Source organism: Leptinotarsa decemlineata, unplaced genomic scaffold (genome assembly GCF_025532065.1).
Source record: "Leptinotarsa decemlineata unplaced genomic scaffold, Ldec_3_MD MMD2_P_RNA_scaffold_5, whole genome shotgun sequence".
Classification (NCBI taxonomy): Eukaryota; Metazoa; Arthropoda; class Insecta; order Coleoptera; family Chrysomelidae; genus Leptinotarsa; species Leptinotarsa decemlineata.
Genome location: NW_027412532.1, coordinates 22,923,484 through 22,948,566, shown reverse-complemented (window position 1 = coordinate 22,948,566; position 25,083 = coordinate 22,923,484). Strand labels below are relative to the sequence as shown.

At 34.3% G+C, this 25,083-nt stretch overlaps 1 protein-coding gene across 1 annotated transcript; it reads left to right on the top strand.

The window, feature by feature from the left end:
- The first annotated feature begins 258 nt into the window (after nt 1–258).
- LOC141480016 (uncharacterized) lies at nt 259–23,681 on the top strand. Its single transcript, XM_074169699.1, has 4 exons — nt 259–394; nt 17,748–17,921; nt 22,223–22,401; nt 23,433–23,681. Exons 2-4 carry the CDS (start codon nt 17,750–17,752, stop codon nt 23,586–23,588), a joined length of 507 nt encoding a protein of 168 aa, XP_074025800.1. The 5' UTR covers nt 259–394; nt 17,748–17,749; the 3' UTR covers nt 23,589–23,681.
- Nucleotides 23,682–25,083: the final 1,402 nt, after the last annotated feature.

The window sequence follows — 25,083 nt, the reverse complement described above, 5'->3', positions numbered from 1 at the left end:
AAAATGAGTGAAAAGAAAGAACTACAATCCTTTTACTCTTCCAAGACTTTATGGAAATCATTTAAAAAGTGACTATAAATGAAAGGGGAACGGAAATATTGAATTTGATAACATAGTTTTTTATTTCAACTTCAAGTATTCTCCACAGAAAGTAATACTGTTGCTAAAAGTATGAAACAACATGAATTAATATTTTTTCGAATAAATCAAAAGCTTTTTATTTTACTTCATCAAATTTTATTATCACTTCAGAAGCTTTTGTTGGATCAGTTCGAGTACAATCAATTCTGTCTATACTTGACCTCATTCAACCTTCCTCTCAAGTTTCGGAAGATTCAACAGATTACCCAAGCGAGCCTATATCTCTTGAATTTAGAAGCAATATTAGAAAGAGGTATGTATGTAGGAATCGTTTTTTTTTTTATAATAAATTGCACTTGTACAGATTGAGGATTGTAGAATGAATTGAATATTTGAAATGATTCTTTAATCCACTTTGCTATATTTTTTGATTTTCATAACTGTATATTATTAAAAAATGCATAAAATCATACTTTAGGTAAATATTTTGTGATCTTTCGACTTTGTGTACTGATTTTAGATATAGAACTTATTTCCAAACATGATTTTTCGTCTACATTTTATTCCATGTGGAGAATGTTTCATTAATGGAAACGTTAACGGATTCATATACACTTCCATAATTAAATTGATAATTATAGGCTTCGTAAATTTTACTATTTGGCAATGATGATTATTTCTATTGTTCCTATTGGTCAATCGAACAAGAAGCGGGAATAGGCCCGTGACGTCACCGGCCTACTACATTAGATTTTTAATAATTAATTACAGGAGAACTACGGTGCTTAGAGAACTGAAACAAAATGCACTGTTTTTCAATTTGAAATGTCTGTCAAGTGAACTATAAATCAAAAATCATGAATCAATCCCATTGTAACTCAGGGAAATTCAGGCTTGTTTCCTATTTTCAAAATGAATAATTTTTTTAAAGAGTACACTCCAAAAGTGAGATATAACAGGCAGGTATACAAGAAATCATTTATTGAAAACTATTGAAGCTGTGGGGGATACTTGGTTATTCTTATTTCAAAAAATTTAGATTATAAGCATAGCCATCTTTATTTATTCAAAAATCAATGTGTATCATACGAAGTCTTCATAACTTTGGTATCGTGTCTAGTTTCTATTTCAATCGCTCAAAGAGCTTGTCAATATTCCACTAGTTGTGGAAGATAAAATGGAGGCAAACCTTGATCGCCAAACGGCGAGCATTATGAAATATATTATTTCTGAAGATAAGCACCATGGAAACATTCCAAATTGAAGAAAAGAGAATTAAAACTTTCTATGTTTTTCACCACTTTTATTTGTAACTAACGTTACTGCAGTTTCGTCCTATAAGGACATTTTCAAACTTATACAATGAACTAAGAATGGTTCATTACATTAACTCTCATATACCACCCCCATATGTACTAATAGAGGTACTTGGCTTGATTGAGCACTTGAATTTACAGTTTACAATGCGGATGTGCCAATTTGAAGACCGGTAAGTAAACTAAATCGATTTGATCATTTAACAGGTTTCACCCGCAATGTTTATGCTTGTGAATTTCCAAGGATTCTGAATAATTGAGTTTGTAACCCTTCCTTGCATAGTGCAAAATTTCCGTATCATTTAAATTCGGAAACTTCTGGTTGCATGCCAAGGAATGGTTTGAAAACGTCGAATAATTTTTTTCTAGTCTGAAGGACCTTTCATGTTCAGCATACCGTTTTTGGAAATTTCGACCACATTGTCCCACATAAACACTATTACACTCCGGACACTTAAGCTTATAAACTCCAGATTTCTCCAACTTGTCCACCTTATCTTTGGCATTGAAAAGGAAATCAGATAACCTAGCATGTGGTCTGAATGCCACTTCCACATTGTTTTTCCTGAAGAAACCCGCAATTATCTCTGTTCTTTTTTCAAAATATGTTAGAGTTACCCATTTCTTGATTTCTGGTTGTTTGAGCTGAGGGTATATTAATCTGTAAGTGAATTTACGGCTTTCTTTTCTGACTAACTTCTGGATAGTATCTGCGTTGAAAGCATTATTATGACCTATCTGTGTAATTATATCAATTTCCCTAGCTAGATTGTTAGCTGACAAAGGCAGTGAGAATGCTCTGTGCAACATTGAATTGTAGACTGCTAATTTATGACTGTGTGGATGGAAAGAATCGCTGTATAGCTAGGTTTTCTGAAAACATTGAACTCGAATTTATTCTGATTGTGTGTAATGGTCAGGTCAAAGAAATTTATCTGTTTCTCTATCTCTGTTTCGAGTGTGAACTGAATGTTGCTATTGATATTATTCATGAGTGTCATAAATTGGTTCAGCTGTCGTGTAGTACCTCTGAAACAGGCGAGAATATCGTCTACATATCTGTACCAAAAATGAATATGTTTTTTACTCAGGTCGGAATTTGCTATAGTGGTCTACAAGCTGTTCATAAATATGTCTGCTAAAAGAGGTCTAAGGGGTGAGCCCATTGGTAAATCTGAATCATGTTTATAAATTTGTTGTCAAACTGTAGGTAGCTCTGATTTTGGCACACATCGAAAGCTGTTGAATCTTTAAAGGAAGTGATATAGTCTACTTTAGCTTGATCTAATATATCTAAAATGAGGGCCTTACACTCGTTGTACGGTATGTTGGAGAACATACTCTTCACATCGAATGAAACTAAAATTGAATTATGTGGCGTGGTTTGGTTTCTTATATATCCTACTGAAGTCAATGAATTTTTAATGCTATGAGGTGGGACGAAATTAGTAATATTTTTGAAAACTTGTTAAGACATATTTCTAATTCTCTTACCGGACTATTTACATACGAAACTACCGGTCTTATGGGGTTATCCTCTTTATGTGTTTTTATCAGGCCATAGAGTTTAGGGCAAGAGGGGTTCATGTTGTCATTCTCCGTTTCTCTGATTCCGTGAAAATGATTTTAGCATCTGATAGGAAATTTTTCAGTTCATTTTAACTATTTTTCGTTGGATCTTTCTTGATGACGGTAAGGTTTTCATTTTGAATGACTGATTCAATTTTCTGAACATATGTTTCTCGTTCAAGATAACAATGGCATTCGATTTATCAGCTTTCCTGGAAACAAGATCTTTTTTTTTCTTATTTTTTGTTGTATAGTTTTTATTACTACTGTTTGATAAAGAGAATGAATGGTTCTGAATTACTTCATTGATCTTGTATGCCCCTATATCTCTACTATCTGTCTGTTTCAATGCAGTAGCTGTATCTGTTATCAACGTATCCAACTGTTTTTATCAATTATTGGACATTGGACTTTGGACGTTGTTGAAATTTCCTCTTTGTTAAACTCTACTTTGGTCAAGTTAATGATTCTTTCGCTGAACTGGATATCTGGTTCGACTGATTCGCAGTGTATAATATGTTGTTGTTTCTGTATTAGTGCCCTCAGTTTTTTGAGCTGGGTTTGGTACTTCCGGTATATGAAATCACTAATTGTAGACCTAACTTGGTCATAAAAAATGTCAAATTCTATCTGGTGGAGTTTATAAGTAAGTTCAGAGTGTTTTACCTTCAAAGAATGTTGCACGATACTCCTTTTTGAGAACAGATACTATATCAAATAAAAATTGAAAATCGAGAATAGCCTTACTACTAGCCAAGTAGAAATAACACACTACTTATAATAAAAAAAACAAAATATAGTCATTGATTTTCGTTTTGTATCAGTAATGTGAGATATGCATGAAATTTGTGGAAGATCTTAATTCCAGTATACATTAAATTAAAATGTTATGCAATGTTACCGACTTCAGTCAGTCAGAACGTGACGACAGAATGAATTCTGGGTACAAATCTATAAATCTGTCACACTAACCACTTCTAGAGTAACAACTTTTGTAATCGACTGTATAAGCATAAAATCTGTAACTTTTCATAAACTAGGGTGGAGTTATACAAATCATTGTTTTAGTGTTGTAACACACCTGTTTTTTGACCACCACCGGCCAATAAGGGTGAGAAAGGACTCATCGTCATTTGCGCAGGGCAACGAAGGCGGAGAGATTGTGCAAAGAAAACGCCTTTCGGTGTCATAACAGATTATCATAGCAACGATAGAATACCCTAATGTTTAATGATACAATTGAATTCTTGCATGACATTTCTGTTGTTAGTTTTCTATCAGGTGCGACACCCTAACATTCTCTTTCTCCCGTTTCGCCTTTTGCGGAAAATGGACTCGCAAACTCCTCACTATCATTTCAGTGAGAGCGCGGTGGGGACCCCGGTTTTACCTGTTTCGGCCTTTTCCGCGTATAGTTTGTTGAGAAATTGCAATTACTTTTTAGCTTCACAGGGGCAAGGTTTGTACTAGACTGTATTATATATTGTGTGTTGTTTTGATTTGATATGACCTCATCAATGATCTAGGAAATGACAATTTTTCAACTTCTGAATAGTTAGAATTCCGGTAAATTCGCAATATGAATTAATAAAAAGTCTAACAAAACTGAAAGTTTTCAAAACATGTACCAAGAACAGAAAATGTAGACAATTTGGGTCCAACCCGAGAATATGCTGGGCTAAACAAGTTAATATAAAATTAGTAATCTATTGTTGAACCCAGTTCTCGAACGGTTAAATCCCGAGATTTTGAAAAGTTGAAGTGAAAAAAATCTTTCAAAAAATTCATCAAAGATACTCTCCATCATAGTAACTACTTATTGATATTAGGTAAAGCAAAAGACAAATGAAAATTCTAAAAGAACTACAGGCTGGACCTGAATGAAAAAATTCGAAATGACTTGAAGAAAATATGTTGTTGATACTGACAGGTAACTATGAAAAACACATTTTTCACCGTATATGAGTAGTTTACGAGTTGCTTCAGATCCCTGGATACTGCAGGTGAACAACATGAAAGAGAATTCAATACAGTAAATACCTGGTAATAATAACAGATTATCATGCAATCAAAAATTGGGAGGACTTCTGCATAAGTATATAAATGAATCATCCTTGATATGAGAAAATTGAAAAAATATTTTATCGCGCTCTCGTTGAGAGTATATTACAACACAAAATAGTCGCCTAGGGAGGTTACCACACAAAATGCCATGAAGGTTTAGAACGTTTTCAAAAACTGTATAGTATGAATTGTAATGTAAATTTCCAACTGAGGAACTTCATGCTATTTCTAGAGTGTGTGATCCAAAATGAATTTATGCAAAACCGTATTTCCAAATTTCAAAGATGTTTTTCTTATATAGCCCCTTATCTGAATGAAATTTTAGCCCTTTTAAATCATAATATTCATCAATTTATGAAAGAAATAAAATCGCAGATTCTTACTGCTCAGTGCTAATTTAAAATTCAATGTATGGTAGTGTGATGAAATTGTTAAATTGACCAAAATAATGTTAAGAATAATAACTATATGATCTATGATTTGTTTTCTCTTCTCATTATTATAATAGTAAATAAGTATTTTTATAATTATTTTCTTGCACTCACTGCATAATTTTTGGGAGGGGTGGAAGAGAGCCTTTGGCTAACCCTTTTTCTTTCATGTATAAATGTATTTTTTATGTTTTTTTTCACCGTAGTGTGCGCTGGTCGGGCCCTGTCCCCCGAAGCCCCGATACATTCGGGAAGGCGCGCCAGCATTATCAACCAATTACTTTTCCCCACACCGTGGGGTAAGTGATCATTGGGTCCGAGAATCATGTGCCCTGAGCAAGCGCAGTGAGCCAAGAATGACAGCCTTCTGCATCTGTGCGGCTAAGATTTCTGCCTTAGTGCGGCAAGCCGGTATGATTTTAAGATTCAAGAGTAGAGAGGACATCATTCCACCAAGGATTCCAATAATCAGAACAACCATCTTGACAGAGTGATCTGGATAGAGTCTGCGAAGTTCGAAGAGAAAATCTCGATATTTTATCTGTTTTTCCTCTTCTTTTCTGACGATATTCGTCTGGCCAGGAGCTGAAAACTCCACGACAAATATCGTTTTGCTCTGGTGGTCGAGAAGGACTACATCAGGAGTATTAGCCTGTATGAGCCTGAGGGTGGGAAACGAATAATTCCAATAAATTCGGCACTTCTCGTTCCCCACAACGGATTCAATAACCCCTAGAGCGTAGGGAAACACCGGTGTCTCGTCAATACCGTAAGAGTGCCGTAGATGGTAATATAGCACTCTTAGGGCCGCGTTATGTCGATGGATATAGGCAGCATATGCTGGACATGCTGATAGCAAGTGCATTAGGGTCTTGGGCGCCTCGAGGCAGGCCCGGCACCTTGTGTCAGGAACCTCCATACACATCACGCGACTGCGGTAGACTAAGGTGTTGAAGTTACCATCCTGACAAGCCATGATGAACCCCTCAGTTTCCGACTTCAGCCCACTCGATCTGAGGATAGCGAACGTCATGAACTGATTATGATCACAATACTAAATTTGACCAAAAGGTTTATATCATTGTGTAATTCATATACAGGGTATAACAAAGAAGTAGGTACAATATAAATTTAAAATCGATTTTGTCCAATATTTCATAAACTGTTTAACATTTTATAATGGAAATGAATCTCTTCTTCTTTCTTATCGTAGGTGCATCTTTTTTATATAAAACCACGAACTCTTTCAGCCCATAAAAAATTTAAGGGGGTATTGAACCCTTGAAACCCCCCAAACTTTTCAATGCGTTACAATTAAATTAGTATTGTGACACCATTGGTTTAATACATCATTTTGGATTTTTTGCGACGTAGCACTTTTTCGAAAAGCCAGTTTTTATCAAGATGCGGATTCTTTTTCATTATCCTTTAAAAATTATTGAGTTGGCTGTTCAAAACTTGTAGTTCCTACAGTTAATAACAGACAGCTGCTTCAACAATCACTGACTGTCATTTATAATACCATTGATTTAATACATCACCTTTAATTTTTTTATCTAGTAGCACTTTTTCGAAAATCCTAAATATTTTTCGAAATGCGGCAGTATATTTCAATAGATTAATGATAAACGAAAGACTTGGTTCGAAGCAACATGCCATGATTCCAAAGAGTTATCAATAAAGGTCATTGTTTTCATGTATATTATTTCTTTAATAATTTTGTAAAAAGTGAAAACAAATATATTCATAGCACTTGCAAGTTTTTTACTTTTATCACTGAACATAATAATGCTATCAAGAAATTTCTATACAGTGTGGACTTCAATAGCCCCCACCCCCATCATATCTTTTGAAAGAAACATGACATAAATAATGAACAAAATTCATGTGAAGAGGCTTCATTTTACTATTTTTTCTGAAGAAAGGCATTGGTGTTGCATCACTCATCACCGATAGGGCGCTAGCATCTTGTTTTTTTAATGGAAAGGGCGAGTCTTATGATATCTCGTTCAGCCGTTCCTAAGTAATTGGCAGTTATATATTCGTTTCAAGAGTCTACAAACAAACGATAAAGATAATAATTCCAAAAGAAACTGTACATACATGCAAGGTATGTTCACAAATTCAATATTTACATTGATAAATGTTGCAGGGGTAATTTCACCGCAAACAACTCTTTTCCTATCTACAAATTCTCAAATGAACTGTGGTTGTATATTGTACACTTCTGATATCACGTATATCTTCAAAAATATCTAGAGGCGTAATATTAGGTGATCTAAAGTGCCTTTTTAAAGAACCACGTCTACCATTCAAGACATTCGAAAAACCCAAATAAGTTTTCAACTGATGTTACGTTCCAGCAAGACAAGTTACCTTCTCATTAAGAAAGGGTGGTTTGGAAGTGTCTGTATGAAATTTATACAAATCGATCGAAAGACAAGTATATCCCCTAGATCACCTGATATGATGCTTCTAGATGTTAATGGGGAGATGTGTGACATCTGAAATGTACGATATACAACAGAAGTCTATTTCAGAACTTGCGTATAAAAAAATTGCTTCTAGCGAAATTTTATCAGAAACTTTTCATAGAGCAAAAAATAAATTGGTGAAAGACTCCATTGTTGCCAGGAAGTGGATAGTGAACATTTCGAACAGTTATTAGAACAAATTAAAATCAATTGTGAATACTTTTTTTGAATTATGATATCGTTTGTTTGCAGATGCTCAAAATGAACATGAAACTGCTAATAACTCAGGAATGGCTAAACCAAAGTTGAACAGTGCTATATAAAGAAGTGAATTACCTAATGTATTTCCTATCAACAAGTAGTAAAAATGAAGCTTTTCCAAGTAAATTTAGTCCTACCTTGATATCTCGTTCCGTTCAAATGTTAAGATGTAAGAGGGCGGTAATTACGTCTGCACTATATACGTTTATGTCATTATTTCTTACATTTTAGCTTTGAATCATCTCATTACCGCATATTTTCATTATTTCTTGGAAATTTCGACTTCACATCTCGATTTCAAACTCGAAATTAAGACTTTTATATCGAAATGGCAACTTTAATCTCGACATTACGCCTTCAAACTCGAAATTTTGACTTTCATTTCAAAATTTCGATTTAAACCTGTGATTTTCTACTTCAATCTCGAAATCACGATTCGAGTTCGTGATTTCCAGTTCGTAGTCAAAATTTCGAGTGTAAAGTCGAAATTCCGACATCGAAGCCGTAATTTCGAGATCAAAATCAAAATTTCGAATTAAAAGTAATAATTTCGAGATCGAAGTCGAAATTTCGAGCTCAAAGTCGTAATTTCGAGTTTGGAGTCAAAATTTCGAGTGTAAAGTCTAAATTTCGAGATTAAAGTCGGAATTTCAATATTAACGTCAAAATTTCGAGTTCAAAGTCGTAATTTCGAGATGAAAGTCAAAATTTCGAATTTCAAGTCTTGATTGCGAGTTTGAAGTCGAAATTTCGAATTTGTAATATCTCGTTGTCACCGAAGATGATACTTGATTATCAGATACAAATGTGCTGACACCAGCAAAGCAAAATATTGGATTTCTGGAATGGAATGGAAACATTATGGATTCCTGAAGAATATTTGCGTTGATGGTCAATGTATGCAGGAGAAAACCATTGATGGTAATTCGTATAAAGAGGTCTTTGAGGAAGCTGGAGATCAATGAACAAAGACGATCTCATAAACGGTAACATAGAAATTTAATCAGTGAACTCTCATACCGGGCACAGTCAAACGTCCGGATTTCTCTATTGCATTGTTCCAAAGGTGGGTGACATATGTAGAAAGGTCATCAGTGGATCTTTGCTTCTGGAGACCATATTGATATCTCATAAAATAGGCATTCCAAATATTTGGAATTGTGCTGATGAAAGCTTCCTCCAAACAGTGAAGCAATTAGTCAGTACTTATTTGAAAGGTTTTTCTTGTTCTCTACTGAACTCAAACACTTCGTTTCGGATAACCGTTCCATCGGAGGCATTGCTTCTTCTGAATCAGCATAGGAGATCAATACAAGGCTAATCTTCTCACATGTGTGACTCTCTACTCTTATATTTGTTAGAAATTTGATGTCCGGTCGGTCGATAGCTGGGCGGTTCGACGTGGATGCTTTTTTTACTCAGTCAATCGGCCGAAGTGTGAGTCGATGGTCCAAGCCCTAGGCCGAACGCTCGATTTTCACTTGCTATTGTCCAACACGTGTTAGGAATCACACGTTTAAAGGTAAGACCCCGTCAGTCCTTAGCTCGCACAAGTTTCGACTTCTGAGGGTTGTTGATCGTAGGGGTGCGACAGCTGGTTAACGAAAAAAACACATTTTAAACATTAAACATTTCTGGAACGAGATGAAAACAATAATATGAGAACATAGGCTTTCACGGCTGGACTCGTGATTGAACACAACAAAATCCGAGTTGGTAAGAATGAGCGGATGGAACCTGAAGTACCAATTCACTGCTACTGCAGCAGATATCATCAGTCATATGTGCATTCACTGCTAGCACGAAAGGTATATCTCCAAGTCTCAGCAACGACTGATTCAGTCGTTCTCCCAATATAATCTTCATTCAGATGTTTTTACGTTCCTTTATGTATGTGTGAGTTCTCTGTTGAAGTCTAGCAATCACATCAAGAAAACAATTCACCATCTTGAACCATTTTTGAGATTCGGGCCGGGGTTCTAATAACAAAAACTTGAGCTTGTGATTTCAAATGAACAGACCTCACAAGGACATATATATGTTACCAGCCTATAGAATTTTATGTACCAAGCAATCGTGTATGAAAATTGACAATCCTGCATGAACATGACATATAAACTTTTCCAGCACAATAACTGTGTTTTCTTGGTTTCATCCGTTCATATTTGAATAGAAACTGTCAAATTGCACACGTTATCTTTTTTCATTTGACCACATTAATTTATTTCAGTAACAAGATCCCCAGAAAATAAAATATAACATGAAACGATCCGATCACGCCTTCATAAGAACACGCGAATTCTAAACCAATTTTTTCGTTATTTTAAAACTGGGTGCAAACAAATTTTCTGGCTTGATTTGTAGCTATAATAATAATAATAGTCATTTATTTCCTTAAGACAGTTACAAACCGTATGGAAAAAGTCACATTTAAAATACAATAATACTAATACTAATACTAATACTAATACTAATACTAATACTAATACTAATACTAATTGATTTGACCGCAAATTGCCACGACAAATATTCATCCATTTTATAAAAACACTGTTCTGCCTAAAATAATTTAAAATTATATTTGAATGATTGTTTTGTCATGTAGTTTCTCACATATGAAGGAAGAGCATTGTATATTTTAGGAGCCATATGACTGGGAGATTGGTGAGTTATTTTGAATTTTCCGAATGGAATTGAAAAATCAAACTCGATAGATATCATGAACTTACTGATTACTGTACAAATGTACAAGATGTTTCAAAATCAGATAGATAATGTAAAATCGAGATTTCATACTTTATTCTCAGATTTTATTGAATTCTAGTTTCTTTATTATAATTTTTATATTTTGAAGTAATCGTCATCATATAATATTTTCACTTGATATTCAAACTTGAAATACGTTATTTTCCCCTCAACGAAAAGAAATATCTACGTATTTTGTGGCACATGCTGCTTCCCAGCAAAAATTTTGCAGTAAATTATGCAATTAACACTGATGCTGATAACTTGGTCGAGAGAACCATTTTGCATGAATGGGTGATCCCAGAAGTACCCGTCCTGATGGCGGTAGTTGTTAGAATAATGTTTCATGTTTGAAGACGCTGCGATGTTGAGTATTTGTTTATGATATTTCCACTTGATACATTACAAAACCGCAATACGTGTTTCGTTCTACATTAGTTTCCTCAAGAGTTTCCAAACTGAATCAGTCTATATCTTTCACGGTTTCATATTAGCACATGCCGCTGGCGCTGGCCCACCTTATCTTTGACAAACAATATATCAGTCGGCATAGATTTCTGACCGCAATGGATTCTTTTAGATCTACTTATCAAAATGTGATATTTCTAGTTGCCCAATCAGGAATCCTTTGGTTGAGTAACCATTGAAATTTGAATCCTCACAAGTTTTAGAATATACTTATTTTCGAAAAGTTGGCTGCAAAATCTCATCAAAACTGACCATATTGTCGCGGCTGAAATGGCTCGCGAGTTGGGAGTTAACTCAGATGGTAGGATTTATATAAAAATAATAATCATAAGTAGAAAGTACTCAAGTTTATTGAACATAACCCTCAACATAACCCTCAACAAACTTACGCTTTATGAAAATATGGTTCAACAAGCCAATAATACAAATAAAAAAATACACTTACCGAAGGTACATTTTCATGGGTGATGGATGTGTTATCTTCAGAAGGTGGCAACCGAATCCCCCATGCCCACACATTCTTGTTCCTGATTTTAGGTCGAAGTCTAATATTGCCAATCACCATTATTGAATTATGGCTAATTGTCAAATATCATAATTTCATTTAGGTAAATGAACTTTTACAAGATCGACCTTTACAGTGCTGTGCACTGAGGCTATAAATTTGGAAAATTAAATATTTTCGGAAATTAGTACTTTTGACAATTTGGCTTTTGACAATATTCAATAAGTGGTGATCGGATTTTATATTTCATTGTTAGCAATATTGATTTCCGTCAAAAGTGAATAATTGAAATATTTGACATTAAAACATTTCATCAAAATATAAAATCCGGCCGCCACTTAATGCTTGGCGAATATGGTCAATTTTAAACAAAACTTGCAAACATGCCATTTGACGCCTTCCTATGAAAACTAATGAAGTTAAACAAACTAACACAATTTCAGTGCAGCTAATAATCAAATATAAAACACCTCACCAATTAATCCTTATTGAACATTTTCAATTTGGACAAAAGTAGGTTACGTTAGGTGAAAAGTGAGTGGGTCTATGCGACTCTTTAAAGCATCCCACAAGGTTTCATTGTGGCTCACAACTATTCACACTCGACCAAATAAACCCAGGTTTCTCAACGAAGCCTATTGATTTAGTAATCTTCCAGGTCAAATTGTAAGAGTGCGGCTCTGCCAAACTTTGAAAACCTGATTCGGTCCGCAGCGGAGCTGGCACTGCTGTTTCATCATTTTCCAAACAGTGGCGACACACACTGTCTTCCGACAGTCCAAGTCTTTGCATATGATTATTCAGACGACAGTGGCCTGTGAGAAGGCCTGTTAGACATCGTAGGTCATCCATACTGTAGTCCAACAACTGTTTGGTTTCAAGCTTTGGAGTGAATCAGTCCTGGAAGATTTTGCCAGAAGTCCATAAATCTTCTTGCCATGCAGGTGTTCAGTGTTTGTTTGGCAAAGCCTAAAGCGATACCAATGACAGGTTCTGGTCTGATGAAGCTGCTTGCAGCACCCTACTTTGCAAGGGACGATGCTGCAAGCAGCTTCATCGGACAAGAAAGAAAGTAACCCCAAATATGTATACTGACTTGATTGTATTATAAATTTTTGTTATATTGTGAAAATTCCAAGTGACCAATCTTTACATGAACAATTGCTAATAAATCTGGAAAATAATTACAAAACAATTAGAGAATACGAAAACAGTATGTCACAGAAAAAATGTAGGAGGAAGACATATATAAACATCTGGTATTTACAAAAGTGAAAATAATTTCTGATCAGTGGTCAGTCAAACCCCGAGATTATATGATGTGTGTCTGTTACTTCAAAATTTTAAAATGTATTTTATACAATCAACAGATTGCCATCAAACAAGCAGAGAGAGTCCGATATCTAGGGGTTACAATAGATTGTCATTCAAGATGGAATCATTATATCGATGAAGTAACTAAAAGTTTAAGACCATTATTATATAGATTCAAATGCTTCAATAGAATATTAGATAATCGTTACCTCAAAACTCTATATTATGCTCTTGTGGAGTCACGACTGCGATATGGTATCCTTAGCTGGGGTGGTGTGAGATATTACAGAAAAAAAAATTTAAAATAATTTTCCAAAAAAAATATACGTATCAGTCAAAATATCTTTTTGAGGATGCAGCTATCCTCAGCGTCAGAAAGTTATATTTATACGACATAGCAATTTTCATAAGTAAAAATAAATACACCCTTCAACAGAACATAATTATACCACAAGAAATAAAGCAAAAATGTTGGTACAAATACAGACAACAAAAATATCGGTGGGACAACGTTGTTTCAGTTTTTTGGCAGATAAGTTCTATAACTTTCTAGACGATATGCATAAAAATAAGCTAATGAAAGTCAACTCGATACCACTAATAAAAAATATATTCAAAAAGTATCTCCTCAATGTAGATCATGAAATCATATTAAATATAATTGATAACAAATAACTTATCCAAATTTCCCTACTTTCATCGCTATAGAAATGAACTGAATTTTCGATTCTCCTCTCATTGTCATTTACTTTTTCTCAGGTCCAGGATTTTGTAAATATTGTAAATACTCACACTGAAATACTGTTCGAAGATTATTTGGTAACACAATAAGTAAAGAATTCCCATGCACAACCTTAGGGTTTTAATGGGTTCTCTCGATGTTCATTACCCATATCTAGTACATTCCATTCAATTGATTGTTTTTCTTTTTTTTTTGTATTCTATCTGAAATTGCATATGATGTATTGGAAACTCTTTCTGTTGCTGGTAAATAAACATATTATTATATTAATATTATATTATTATATACTATATTATATCTTTATTCATGTAATGAACGTTTTCTTCAGATGTATATTGTAATAAACAAAACCTGTAAGTTTAACGTTTATTCTGAAATATATTTCATAATTATTTTTGCGAAAAGGTGTTGCTTTGATATAATCTCATTTAATTGTTGAATTGTCAAAAGAAAATAAACAAACGTGTCTGTGTATATGTATTCCAGAAGAATTTGAAGAAGAAAAGTGAGATGTAAAAGATAATCTGAATTATCAGTTAAAATCGAGAGAAAAATCAGCCTTTTTAAGATCGCGCTCGTCGAGAGTGGATATAAATGATAATTTTCTTTTCATTAACATAGAAAAATTGTGCAGCATAATTTCAAAGTCTCCATTATCATTTTCAAGAATACATCATTTTTAATTCAAAAAATACGTTACATTAGTTTTATTGATTTGATAATACAACTAAAAATAGTACAGCCCAGGTATAACAGAAATTCCTTGAAATTATATTTGGGGAAAACTAAAGCAAATTTTAGCCTTCGAAACGTTAAGACGAGAAACTGTATAATCCTTACTTTTTTTTATTGGCAAAATTATTAAATACAAGTTACTGATGAATAATATTTTGAATTCACTCAGTAGACGAAGTGTATAGAAGTATAGAAGTGAAGTTAACTGTTTTTCCTTCCTGCAGATATTTAAAGTTTTTCAATACAATTTTTATTTTTTTTTTTAATTGTGGACGGTGCAAATACACAAATAAGTTCGATAAAAACCGATTGTCTCTTCAACAATCAAGCAAAGAAAGGTTTAGCCAGCATATCTGATCAAATAAACTCACAACAAATATCAAAGGAAGATTTTTTTGTCAGTTCTCAACCATCGATACAGGTTATGGGTTATGATACAGTTCATCTTAGGTGAATGCCTATTTATTAGGTGACTGGTTATTGTTAAAACGACCCTTAGTTTTTAGGATCTGTTCTCTACACATCGTTAAACCTCCTTTAGGATCGTTCAACCATAATCTCATTTCAGTTTCAAGTCAAGTAAATTATCTACTAATAGGTGTTAAAGAACCACCTTAACGCTTACGCTTTCATACAGACCAGTTCAATAAAAAAACTTTAGCTATTTTCAAATCATCTAAAAGAACAATTCGTTCAGGCCAGTCTCAACACCCTACACAGTAGGTTAATGGACTGACACCTATCAGAAAAACAACTACTCCCCTGGCTAATACCACGAAGGGCGTTGGATTATATCCGACAGGTGTCAGTGCAGGATTCTTCACTGAAGTTATTCCTGCATATGCTGTTGGCGACACAACTGCCGCAATAGATTTTCAATTATTGGAACACACTTGCAGACCGGTTTCGGGCTGTTTGGCCACTCATCAAGTGCAAGGTAGTGTATATCATCAACATAAAGTCGATGATTTCCGATAATTGAAAATCGAATTCCGTCAGAGTATCATTCCTCGAACTAAGCTGGAGACTACAACAAACAACAGGTTTGTCGTCGCTCCATCTGCCTGTGAACGAGGTAACCAATGGATGGATGGATGGAGCGACGACAAACCTGTTGTTTGTTGTAGTCTCCAGCTTAGTTCGAGGAATGATACTCTGACGGAATTCGATTTTCAATTATCGGAAATCATCGACTTTATGTTGATGATATACACTACCTTGCACTGATGAGTGGCCAAACAGCCCGAAACCGGTCTGCAAGTGTGTTCCAATAATTGAAAATCTATTGCGGCAGTTGTGTCGCCAACAGCATATGCAGGAATAACTTCAGTGAAGAATCCTGCACTGACACCTGTCGGATATAATCCAACGCCCTTCGTGGTATTAGCCAGGGGAGTAGTTGTTTTCTGATAGGTGTCAGTCCATTAACCTACTGTGTAGGGTGTTGAGACTGGCCTGAACGAATTGTTCTTTTAGATGATTTGATTTATAGCCAGTCTTCAAGTATGCCCACTGACTATACGTGAAAGATTTCTTTCCTTTTACGAGGAATTGGGCAAATTTGGATATGCAGTTGGTTACCTCGTTCACAGGCAGATGGAGCGACGACAAACCTGTTGTTTGTTGTAGTCTCCAGCTTAGTTCGAGGAATGATACTCTGACGGAATTCGATTTTTAATTATCGGAAATCATCGACTTTATGTTGATGATATACACTACCTTGCACTGATGAGTGGCCAAACAGCCCGAAACCGGTCTGCAAGTGTGTTCCAATAATTGAAAATCTATTGCGGCAGTTGTGTCGCCAACAGCATATGCAGGAATAACTTCAGTGAAGAATCCTGCACTGACACCTGTCGGATATAATCCAACGCCCTTCGTGGTATTAGCCAGGGGAGTAGTTGTTTTCTGATAGGTGTCAGTCCATTAACCTACTGTGTAGGGTGTTGAGACTGGCCTGAACGAATTGTTCTTTTAGATGATTTGATTTATAGCCAGTCTTCAAGTATGCCCACTGACTATACGTGAAAGATTTCTTTCCTTTTACGAGGAATTGGGCAAATTTGGATATGCAGTTGGTTACCTCGTTCACAGGCAGATGGAGCGACGACAAACCTGTTGTTTGTTGTAGTCTCCAGCTTAGTTCGAGGAATGATACTCTGACGGAATTCGATTTTCAATTATCGGAAATCATCGACTTTATGTTGATGATATACACTACCTTGCACTGATGAGTGGCCAAACAGCCCGAAACCGGTCTGCAAGTGTGTTCCAATAATTGAAAATCTATTGCGGCAGTTGTGTCGCCAACAGCATATGCAGGAATAACTTCAGTGAAGAATCCTGCACTGACACCTGTCGGATATAATCCAACGCCCTTCGTGGTATTAGCCAGGGGAGTAGTTGTTTTCTGATAGGTGTCAGTCCATTAACCTACTGTGTAGGGTGTTGAGACTGGCCTGAACGAATTGTTCTTTTAGATGATTTGATTTATAGCCAGTCTTCAAGTATGCCCACTGACTATACGTGTTAGCTATTTTCGAACATTTACTTAGAGAACTGCACAACCGAATAATTAGGATAAACTCTTTTCCAGGCTTACGCTTCTAGATCTTTTTTGATCAGCAGCTAAAACAGTTCGTTATAATTCGACCAAATCCTCAGTTCCACCCCTAGCCATCGGGAAAAAATATGGTAGAGATGACAACACAGTTTGTAAAATTTTGGTATGGAGTTGAAATTTTTGACTGGAGTTCGTGTTGACTATCACCTATGTTTATACCCATGTTCAAAAATTTGGACTAGTTAGTACATATTACATGAAATTTTTGGAGTGCCGATCTTCCTTTTCGTCCAAAATCAAGCCGGAATTGTGATTGGTTCATGTTGTCTTGTTCAATCTCTAAAATTATCCCTCCGGATGCGAATATATTAATTTCAGAGTCATATTATTTTTAGAGTTTTTGATACTTCCGTACTTCTTAATATTCTATTGGTTGTTAAGAATAGTGAATTGTTCTGAATTACAAATGTTTGTTACAGAGATGCATTTGAAACCGCTCATCAATCCGGAATTTGAACTGCGGCCATCATCAATAATACAAGAACAAGAAAAATCATTGTTAAATGCTAATAAAGCATTTTTAACAACTCCGACCCTATTTGGCTATCCAACACACCACCTTCACATTGTGCCTGAGCAGTTGAGAGATTTGAGTGAGTTATACCTATTCGATCAATACAGTTTGCATCAATTAAAAAACATCATGAAAATACAGACTAAGAAAGATAAACACATGGGCTGAAAGTAATCTCCATCAAGAGCCACACAATGATTCCAGCGTCGCTCTAACATTTCAATACCACTTTTGTAGAACGATTTACCTTTCGCCTCAAAATAGGCCTCAGTTTAATCTCTTCATTCGAGCAGAATTTCTTACCGGTGAGCAAATGTTTGTTTGGCTCGCAGCCAAATCTGGCGAATACGGTGGATGTGGGAACAGTTCGAAGTTCAATTCATGTAGTTTTGCCATTGTTTTGTCTTGTGACACGGTGCGTTGTTATGATGAAACAATTTTTTTTGCTATATGCCGTCGTTTCTTCACATGCTCCAATAACGCTATATAATATTCTTTGTATATGGTATTCCCCTTCTCAAGATAGTCGATGAATATTACACCACGCACATCCCAAATTACCGAGGCCATAACCATTCCAGCAGATTGTTGTGCTTTTAGGGCGCTTTGGAGGAGGTTTACCAGTTACTCTCCACTCAGTTGACGATCGTTTTGATTGCAGAGTGAAGTGATGGATCCATGTTTCATTCATTGTCACAATTTTGTTATGTTTAAACATGGCCAAATAGTGCTTAGAATCATCAAGACGTTCTTGTTTTTGGTCAACAGTGAGCTCACGTGACATCTACTTTGAACATAGCTTTCTCATAGTCAAATGCTCATGTTATTTGAAGCCAACACGTTCTTTACATATATTTATAATGTCACTAACTCACGCAACTTCACTTTTCGAGTATTCAAAACGATTTGGTGGATCTTGTTTTCTGGTGTTACTGCCTTATTTGGACATCCACTGCGTTCTGCATCATCGGTATCTCTACGACCACGTTTGAAGTCAGCAAACCAACGTTTAATTGTTGCAGCGAATGCAACAAGACTAACGCCATCTATGTGCTAGGCACGAAACTTTTTAGCCCATGGAGTTGGTAACTTCAGTTTTTTTTTTTTTCGAAAAATGTGATCATTTCACGTGTATGTCTCAGTGATGTTACAATTCAAAAGCTGATAGGAAATAAAAATGTTCACATGGATTTCTTACCCATGTGATCTATGGGACACCAACTGTATTACGCAGATTCACTGTAGCCTGAAAAGAATTGAAGTATTCTCTATAAAAAAATTCGACAGCCTTGAAGAATTAAATCACTATCTCCTGTGTGGTATATCTGTTTCTTCAAGAATTATTTCCTGTTATCCCCCATCATCAAAATGTAATCGTCATGTATTTCAAATTCATACCTAAGATTATCAATTTCGTTAAATAGTTTTCAATGGTTGTCTTTCTTGCCGTTTGCATTTGGAAACTATATTGCTCTCAAAGACATTTTCCCGTACTTCTTCAAAGTTGCTTCTGGTTTCAGTCTGAATATCTCATAATGCTTCATTCACAATAATACCGTTTTTATAATATTATTGTGTTTCGTCAATTTTTCTTCAGCAAATATATTGTTATTTAGTCTCATGTAACGTTTCCTCTAGCTATCCTCTAAATTTCCATACAATTTCAACTTTGCAGGTGACTTGAATTCTTTTATTTCGAGTTATTTATTCTGGCATTATGTAGTATTTTTAAACGGTTTGATTTAGCTTGCCCTGTTTGTTTGTTTGGGTCAAATTCAGTAATTGAAGTTTGACCCCCTTCCTACTAACAGATTGATCTGAAATTTGGTAAAAAAGAAATATGTTAAACGGTTTTATTAAAACAAAAGATGATAACAATGATGTAGATATTGTACTGAGAACTAAAAAATTATTCGGAAGGTCCTGTAGCAGTCATCATACCACTCTCCTCAGCAATCTACGGTACTGATCGTTGGACGTAGTATTCACATATTTACTCAGGTTACGTTACGCCCAACAATTTTTTTATATCTTATCAATACCGTAGATTGCTAAGGGGAGGGGTGTGATGACTGCTATCTAGAATCTTCCGAATAATTTTTCAATTTTCAACACATTATCTACATCATTATACATTTTTTTTTCTCAATAAAACCGTTTAACATAATTTTTTACTAATTTTATTTATATTAAATTAATAGAAGTTCGGACCCTCACTTCTGTTTAACAATATACATCATAAAGTAATATATTAGATTACATGTTAGACGTAATGTTACTTAGGAAAATGTATTTGCAATATGAAAATGCCTCCAGAATAACAGCGTAACAAGATTTGAGTTTGAATTACTTTAGGCTTCTTCAATGTTTGTTTTGATTACTTTCATTCGAATAATCATGAATCTGACACAATATTTTGTTTTCCTCCGTAGAAAGTTTGACATTTGGTAAATTACCTTCATCAATCAATCAATCAATGTATTTCATGAAAGACAATGGTTACATTGGAAATAATAATCTTGTCCGTAGGGATTAATGTTGATTTTATTCACTTAACTTAAGGTTATTATGTGCGGTTTCTCGACTAAGTGAGATTAACATGACATATTTGCTTTCATAGAAAGCCATTAGTGGTTAGTATATAACGTATAATAAAGTATAAGAGTTATAAAACGCATTTCACATAATGAATATTAGCAATAATTTTACATGGTATGGTTAGTAAGTATATTTCAGAATTACATTTGTCTTGTTAGGAAGGAAATAGCATCGATTTATCATTTCGGAAACCAAATTGTTTGGCAGAAAGAGTATCACTTTGCGCTAAGTAACAGTCAAGTCTGGTTTTCAATATTTTTTGTAATATCTTAGCAAAATTTGATATCAATGATATTGGTCTATAATTTGATGAAACATTTTTGTCTCCCTTTTTATGAATGGGCTTTATACTAGCAATTTTGAATTGTGACGGACATACTCCTTCTATTATTATTTTGTTTATCAGATGGCAGCTTTTATTAAATCTATTCCGGGAGATTTATGAGGTTTCAGGGAGTGGATTATATAAGAATATAGAGCCTCTTGTGGGAGAACTGCGAGGGCCTGGAGAAATAATTTTGTTTTGGACCAATATTTGTAAAAAAATCATTGAATATATTAGCAATATCTGATTGATTTTCAATGAGTTCTCTCTCATCGTTGAGAATTGTTTTCATTTGATTTGTGCTTTTGTTTTCGCCGCTCACTTCTTTGATTGTTTCCCATAAGAATTTACTGTTACCTTTGCTTTTACTTGTATTATATTGTATTTTAACTCAAATATACTCTTAATTTTTCAACAAAATCATCTGTACAGGTCGATGATGGACGGTATACGAAAATTATTTTTATTTTAGTATTTTCAAACAAAATTTTTGAGATAATTACATCACATTCAGCAATGTTTACTACTTCATGGTGATAACTTATACCTTTTTTTATATAAACAATTAGGTACACCATCATTCTGATTGATATCGCCTTCACTATAAAACTCAATACCTAAGTTATTTCGAAAAGGTTTTTAAAAATTGACCGTCATAAATGGATATTGACCTGAATATCAAAAAGGAATTGATTGGTAATGTTTAAGCCAAGCAATTTATTCCATATCAAAAACATTTACTGAAAATTCCATCAAAACAAGAGCCGTTGAATCTGATGAGTTTCTGATACCAGTCAAGTGTCTATTAGTAAAGGGGTAATAGAAGTTATGTGAATGAAAGCGGCAGGATTTGTTATTTATCTTTGTAAGTAATGGTACGGCATGGCCTAAAATATAGAGATTGTTAGTTCTTTTAGGGATTTCAAATCATTTTATATAATATTAGACAATGGAAGTCCGAACTAATGAAATTCATGTTAAAAAAATGTTTCGTTTTGACAATAATAGTATCCTCTATCAACTCCGGCTACTTTTCCATTTTCCGTTATATTATAAAAATAAATGAAACAGCTAATATTCAATTGTGACTACTTATGGCAATGAAAAATTAATTTCTCTGATGAATTATATAATGTATGTACAAGTATGAGTCAACCACCGAGTGGTCTTCCCTAATATTCTTTTTGAAATATAATTTGCATTTTATAAACTTCATGATATTCTTAGATCAATGATATCCTTGAAATAGAAAGAGGAAATCAGTGAATATTTGTGATTATCAAGCAGTAAACTCACTTTTGTATGAGTATCTTAGATACAAGTAAAAGCAGTGAACAAACTGCGCAGGCCACCTGGTGTCCCTTGCTGTTAGGAAGGATACAAGATTGTTTCATCATATCCCACTCTCTCGCTCTCCTAGTTCTTATATTTCTTTGGTTATAACAACAGATTTTCAGGATCTAGAAGTCCAGCTGCTGTATCGCCCTGTTCTTCTATTTACGGTTCAAGAAGACAGAGAGGTGAGAAGAAACCTATTCCCGATGAACAAAAAGATGACAAATATTTTGAAAGGCGAAAGAGAAACAATCAAGCAGCCAAAAAATCTCGAGATGCCAGAAAAATGAGAGAAGATCAGGTAGGTACCTATTTGACAATATATATTTATTTAGTTAATAACTTAAGAAATAGCCATAAACTTTTGCTTAAAGATCGAGTTTGATATTTATTCATATAAAGCTGTAAAATCTGCGAGAGGATAAAAATATTATTCGAAAATAAAGATATCTTCAGTTTTTGGTTTTTTATGATAGCTATCTCTCTTATATCCAAAAGGAAATTTCAATTATCACAGTCCAAATTATAAGTCTGAATAGCACTCAGATTTTCATGCGCCCAACGATTTGCTAGTGTTGATTGATTGTATTTTTCAAGACATGTTAAAGTATCATTACTTTAAAAAATAAGGCAGAAACCCATACACAGTTTTGACGATTATTTTCCTCAAAGATAAAGATGTTGAAGGTTACATAGGAAGCTTTTTCAAAGTTTTACATCGATTAAATGCACTAAACCTGTTTAACTGATTCAAATGAACATGAATCATGAAACCGCTATCAACATTTTTGACAGGTAACTTTTGGGAATTCATTTCATCAAAAATGTGTGAGTATATTAAAATGAAATTTTAATATACTCAAGAATTTGATGTGACTTGACGCCGGGGCCTCAATCAGCCTACTCACCAGGTCTCGTCGCGAGTTCTCTCTAAGGTCTCAATCTGCCTACTCATTAGATTGAACTCAGTGATAAGATATATGTTGACCAAACTTGGCCATCATTAGATGCTAGAATTACTTCGCACAAAAGTGACTGTAGATTACAACCAGAAATATGCTCTTTAGCAGACCATGTGAATAAGTTTGACCACCATATGGATTATAACTCAATGAAAGTGTTAACCACTGAATCAATCTCAGTTAAGAGGTATTCAGTAAATATTGTAGACTAATATTTTTAGATTCGTATAGAATTACAGAAACTACACAAATAATTTTGATATCCTCAAACATCCTCAAACATCCATAATGCATTTATCACATTCAATGAACAACTATCAAATCCCCCATTACTGAATAACGTTCTATTGATTTCGAATATGCTTTCCAGATAGCCCTCAGAGCCACCATTCTAGAACATGAAAACGCTATTTTGAGAGCGCAAGTTCTAACTCTTCGAGAGGAAGCCTCATCTTTGAGACAAATGCTGCTTCAGAAAAAGACATTGGAAACTAGTTCAAGGGATATGCAGATATGTCTAACATAAGAAGCGAAATGACTCTTCTTATAAACTCTTCTTATAAATTAATCTGTTGTGATACTATTAATACTTGTGAATATATTTTATTTGAATACATAATAGTCATTCGTACAACATTATGTGATGAAACTGAATTTTATTAAATAACAAATCAATCTGGTAAATAATTATACAATTGTGACGGCCACCCTGAAATTGTTTGTAATCAAAAAGTGTGGTTGCCACGTTGTGTATCTCTTGAAATGAATCTCGATGAAATAAAAAAACATATTAAAGTATGAGTGAGAATTTGATAAAGGTAAATATTTTTCAACACTTGTTCTACATGAATGTAGTGAATAATCATATACTTCAAACCAATATTATATTGTTGTCATATAATTAATATTAACTGAACCCAGTTCAGGATTATATTACAAACGAACATTCCCTATTATATTCATGAAATGTTATAATGACCTACTACGTTTTGGATCTATTTTTCCATTATTTTTAGAGAAAATTTACATTTTTTCTTGTAAAAAAATGTGGACTGAAGTGAACAACAATTTGGTACATAATGTCCTTTATTTTTTCTGGCAATACAGATCACCCAGAAATATCAATAGGGTTGGGAGAGCATCTGTGTGATATTTGTTGATCTACACCATCTACATTTGACGGTGGAAAGTACTTTCAAGTAATATTTGACGTTTTATTTAATAGTGGTTGACGAAAAAGCAGATTTTGAACAGATCTAAACAGAATAAAAATTAGTTTGAGAAATTAAATCAATCACAAATCAACCACAAATCAATAGGCATACAACTATGTTAAAGAGCCCGCAACTCATGTTTTAAAAATTATAATATAAATTAAAGTTTATTAATTATTAAAAAAAGTGAAAAAAAATAATGTAATAAGTCAAAATAATCAGAAAAAATTTTTATTCTCCATTATATGTAATTATGTTATCTGTACGAAAAGGAACAACAAATGTCATAATGAATGAACCGTACTTTACTAAATATGCTTCGTGCAAAAATTATTTATTACGGTGTTCCCAAAATACTATGAAATAAAGCATCAAAATATTCTGTATATGAAGTTAACAGAAAAGCACCAGCTGTTCTTGGTAAAGGGGTAAGTCCATCGCAAATTCATGATGGCAGAAATAATATCATCAAACTAAAAATTATGACTGGGGCAGTGTCATGTCCCCTGACGATGGTATGTATGATTCGGATGCATTCACCTTCTTCACCAAGAACTGTAAACATGTACAATCATCTTTCTTTCGATACAAATAAATCTCGTTGTGTATAAATAATATGGAAAACTTCAACCAGTGCTCACATTTATCGCTTATTGTTCATTTTTCACAACGAACCAGTATCATTGGACAATGAATTCGACCAATCACATGGCAGTGTCCGCCATACGCATTCATTCGAAAATGATGACATTTCGCATCCCCCCCCCTATATAGTAACCCGTGAACGGTACAAAATATTAAGGTCGG

Coding starts and splice junctions, on each gene's coding strand:
- LOC141480016 (XM_074169699.1), top strand. CDS start 17,750: ATGCATTTGAAACCGCTCATCAATCCGGAATTTGAACTGCGGCCATCA. Junction 17,922..22,222: donor TGAGCAGTTGAGAGATTTGA/GTGAGTTATACC, acceptor ACAGATTTTCAG/GATCTAGAAGTCCAGCTGCT. Junction 22,402..23,432: donor GAAAAATGAGAGAAGATCAG/GTAGGTACCTAT, acceptor TATGCTTTCCAG/ATAGCCCTCAGAGCCACCAT.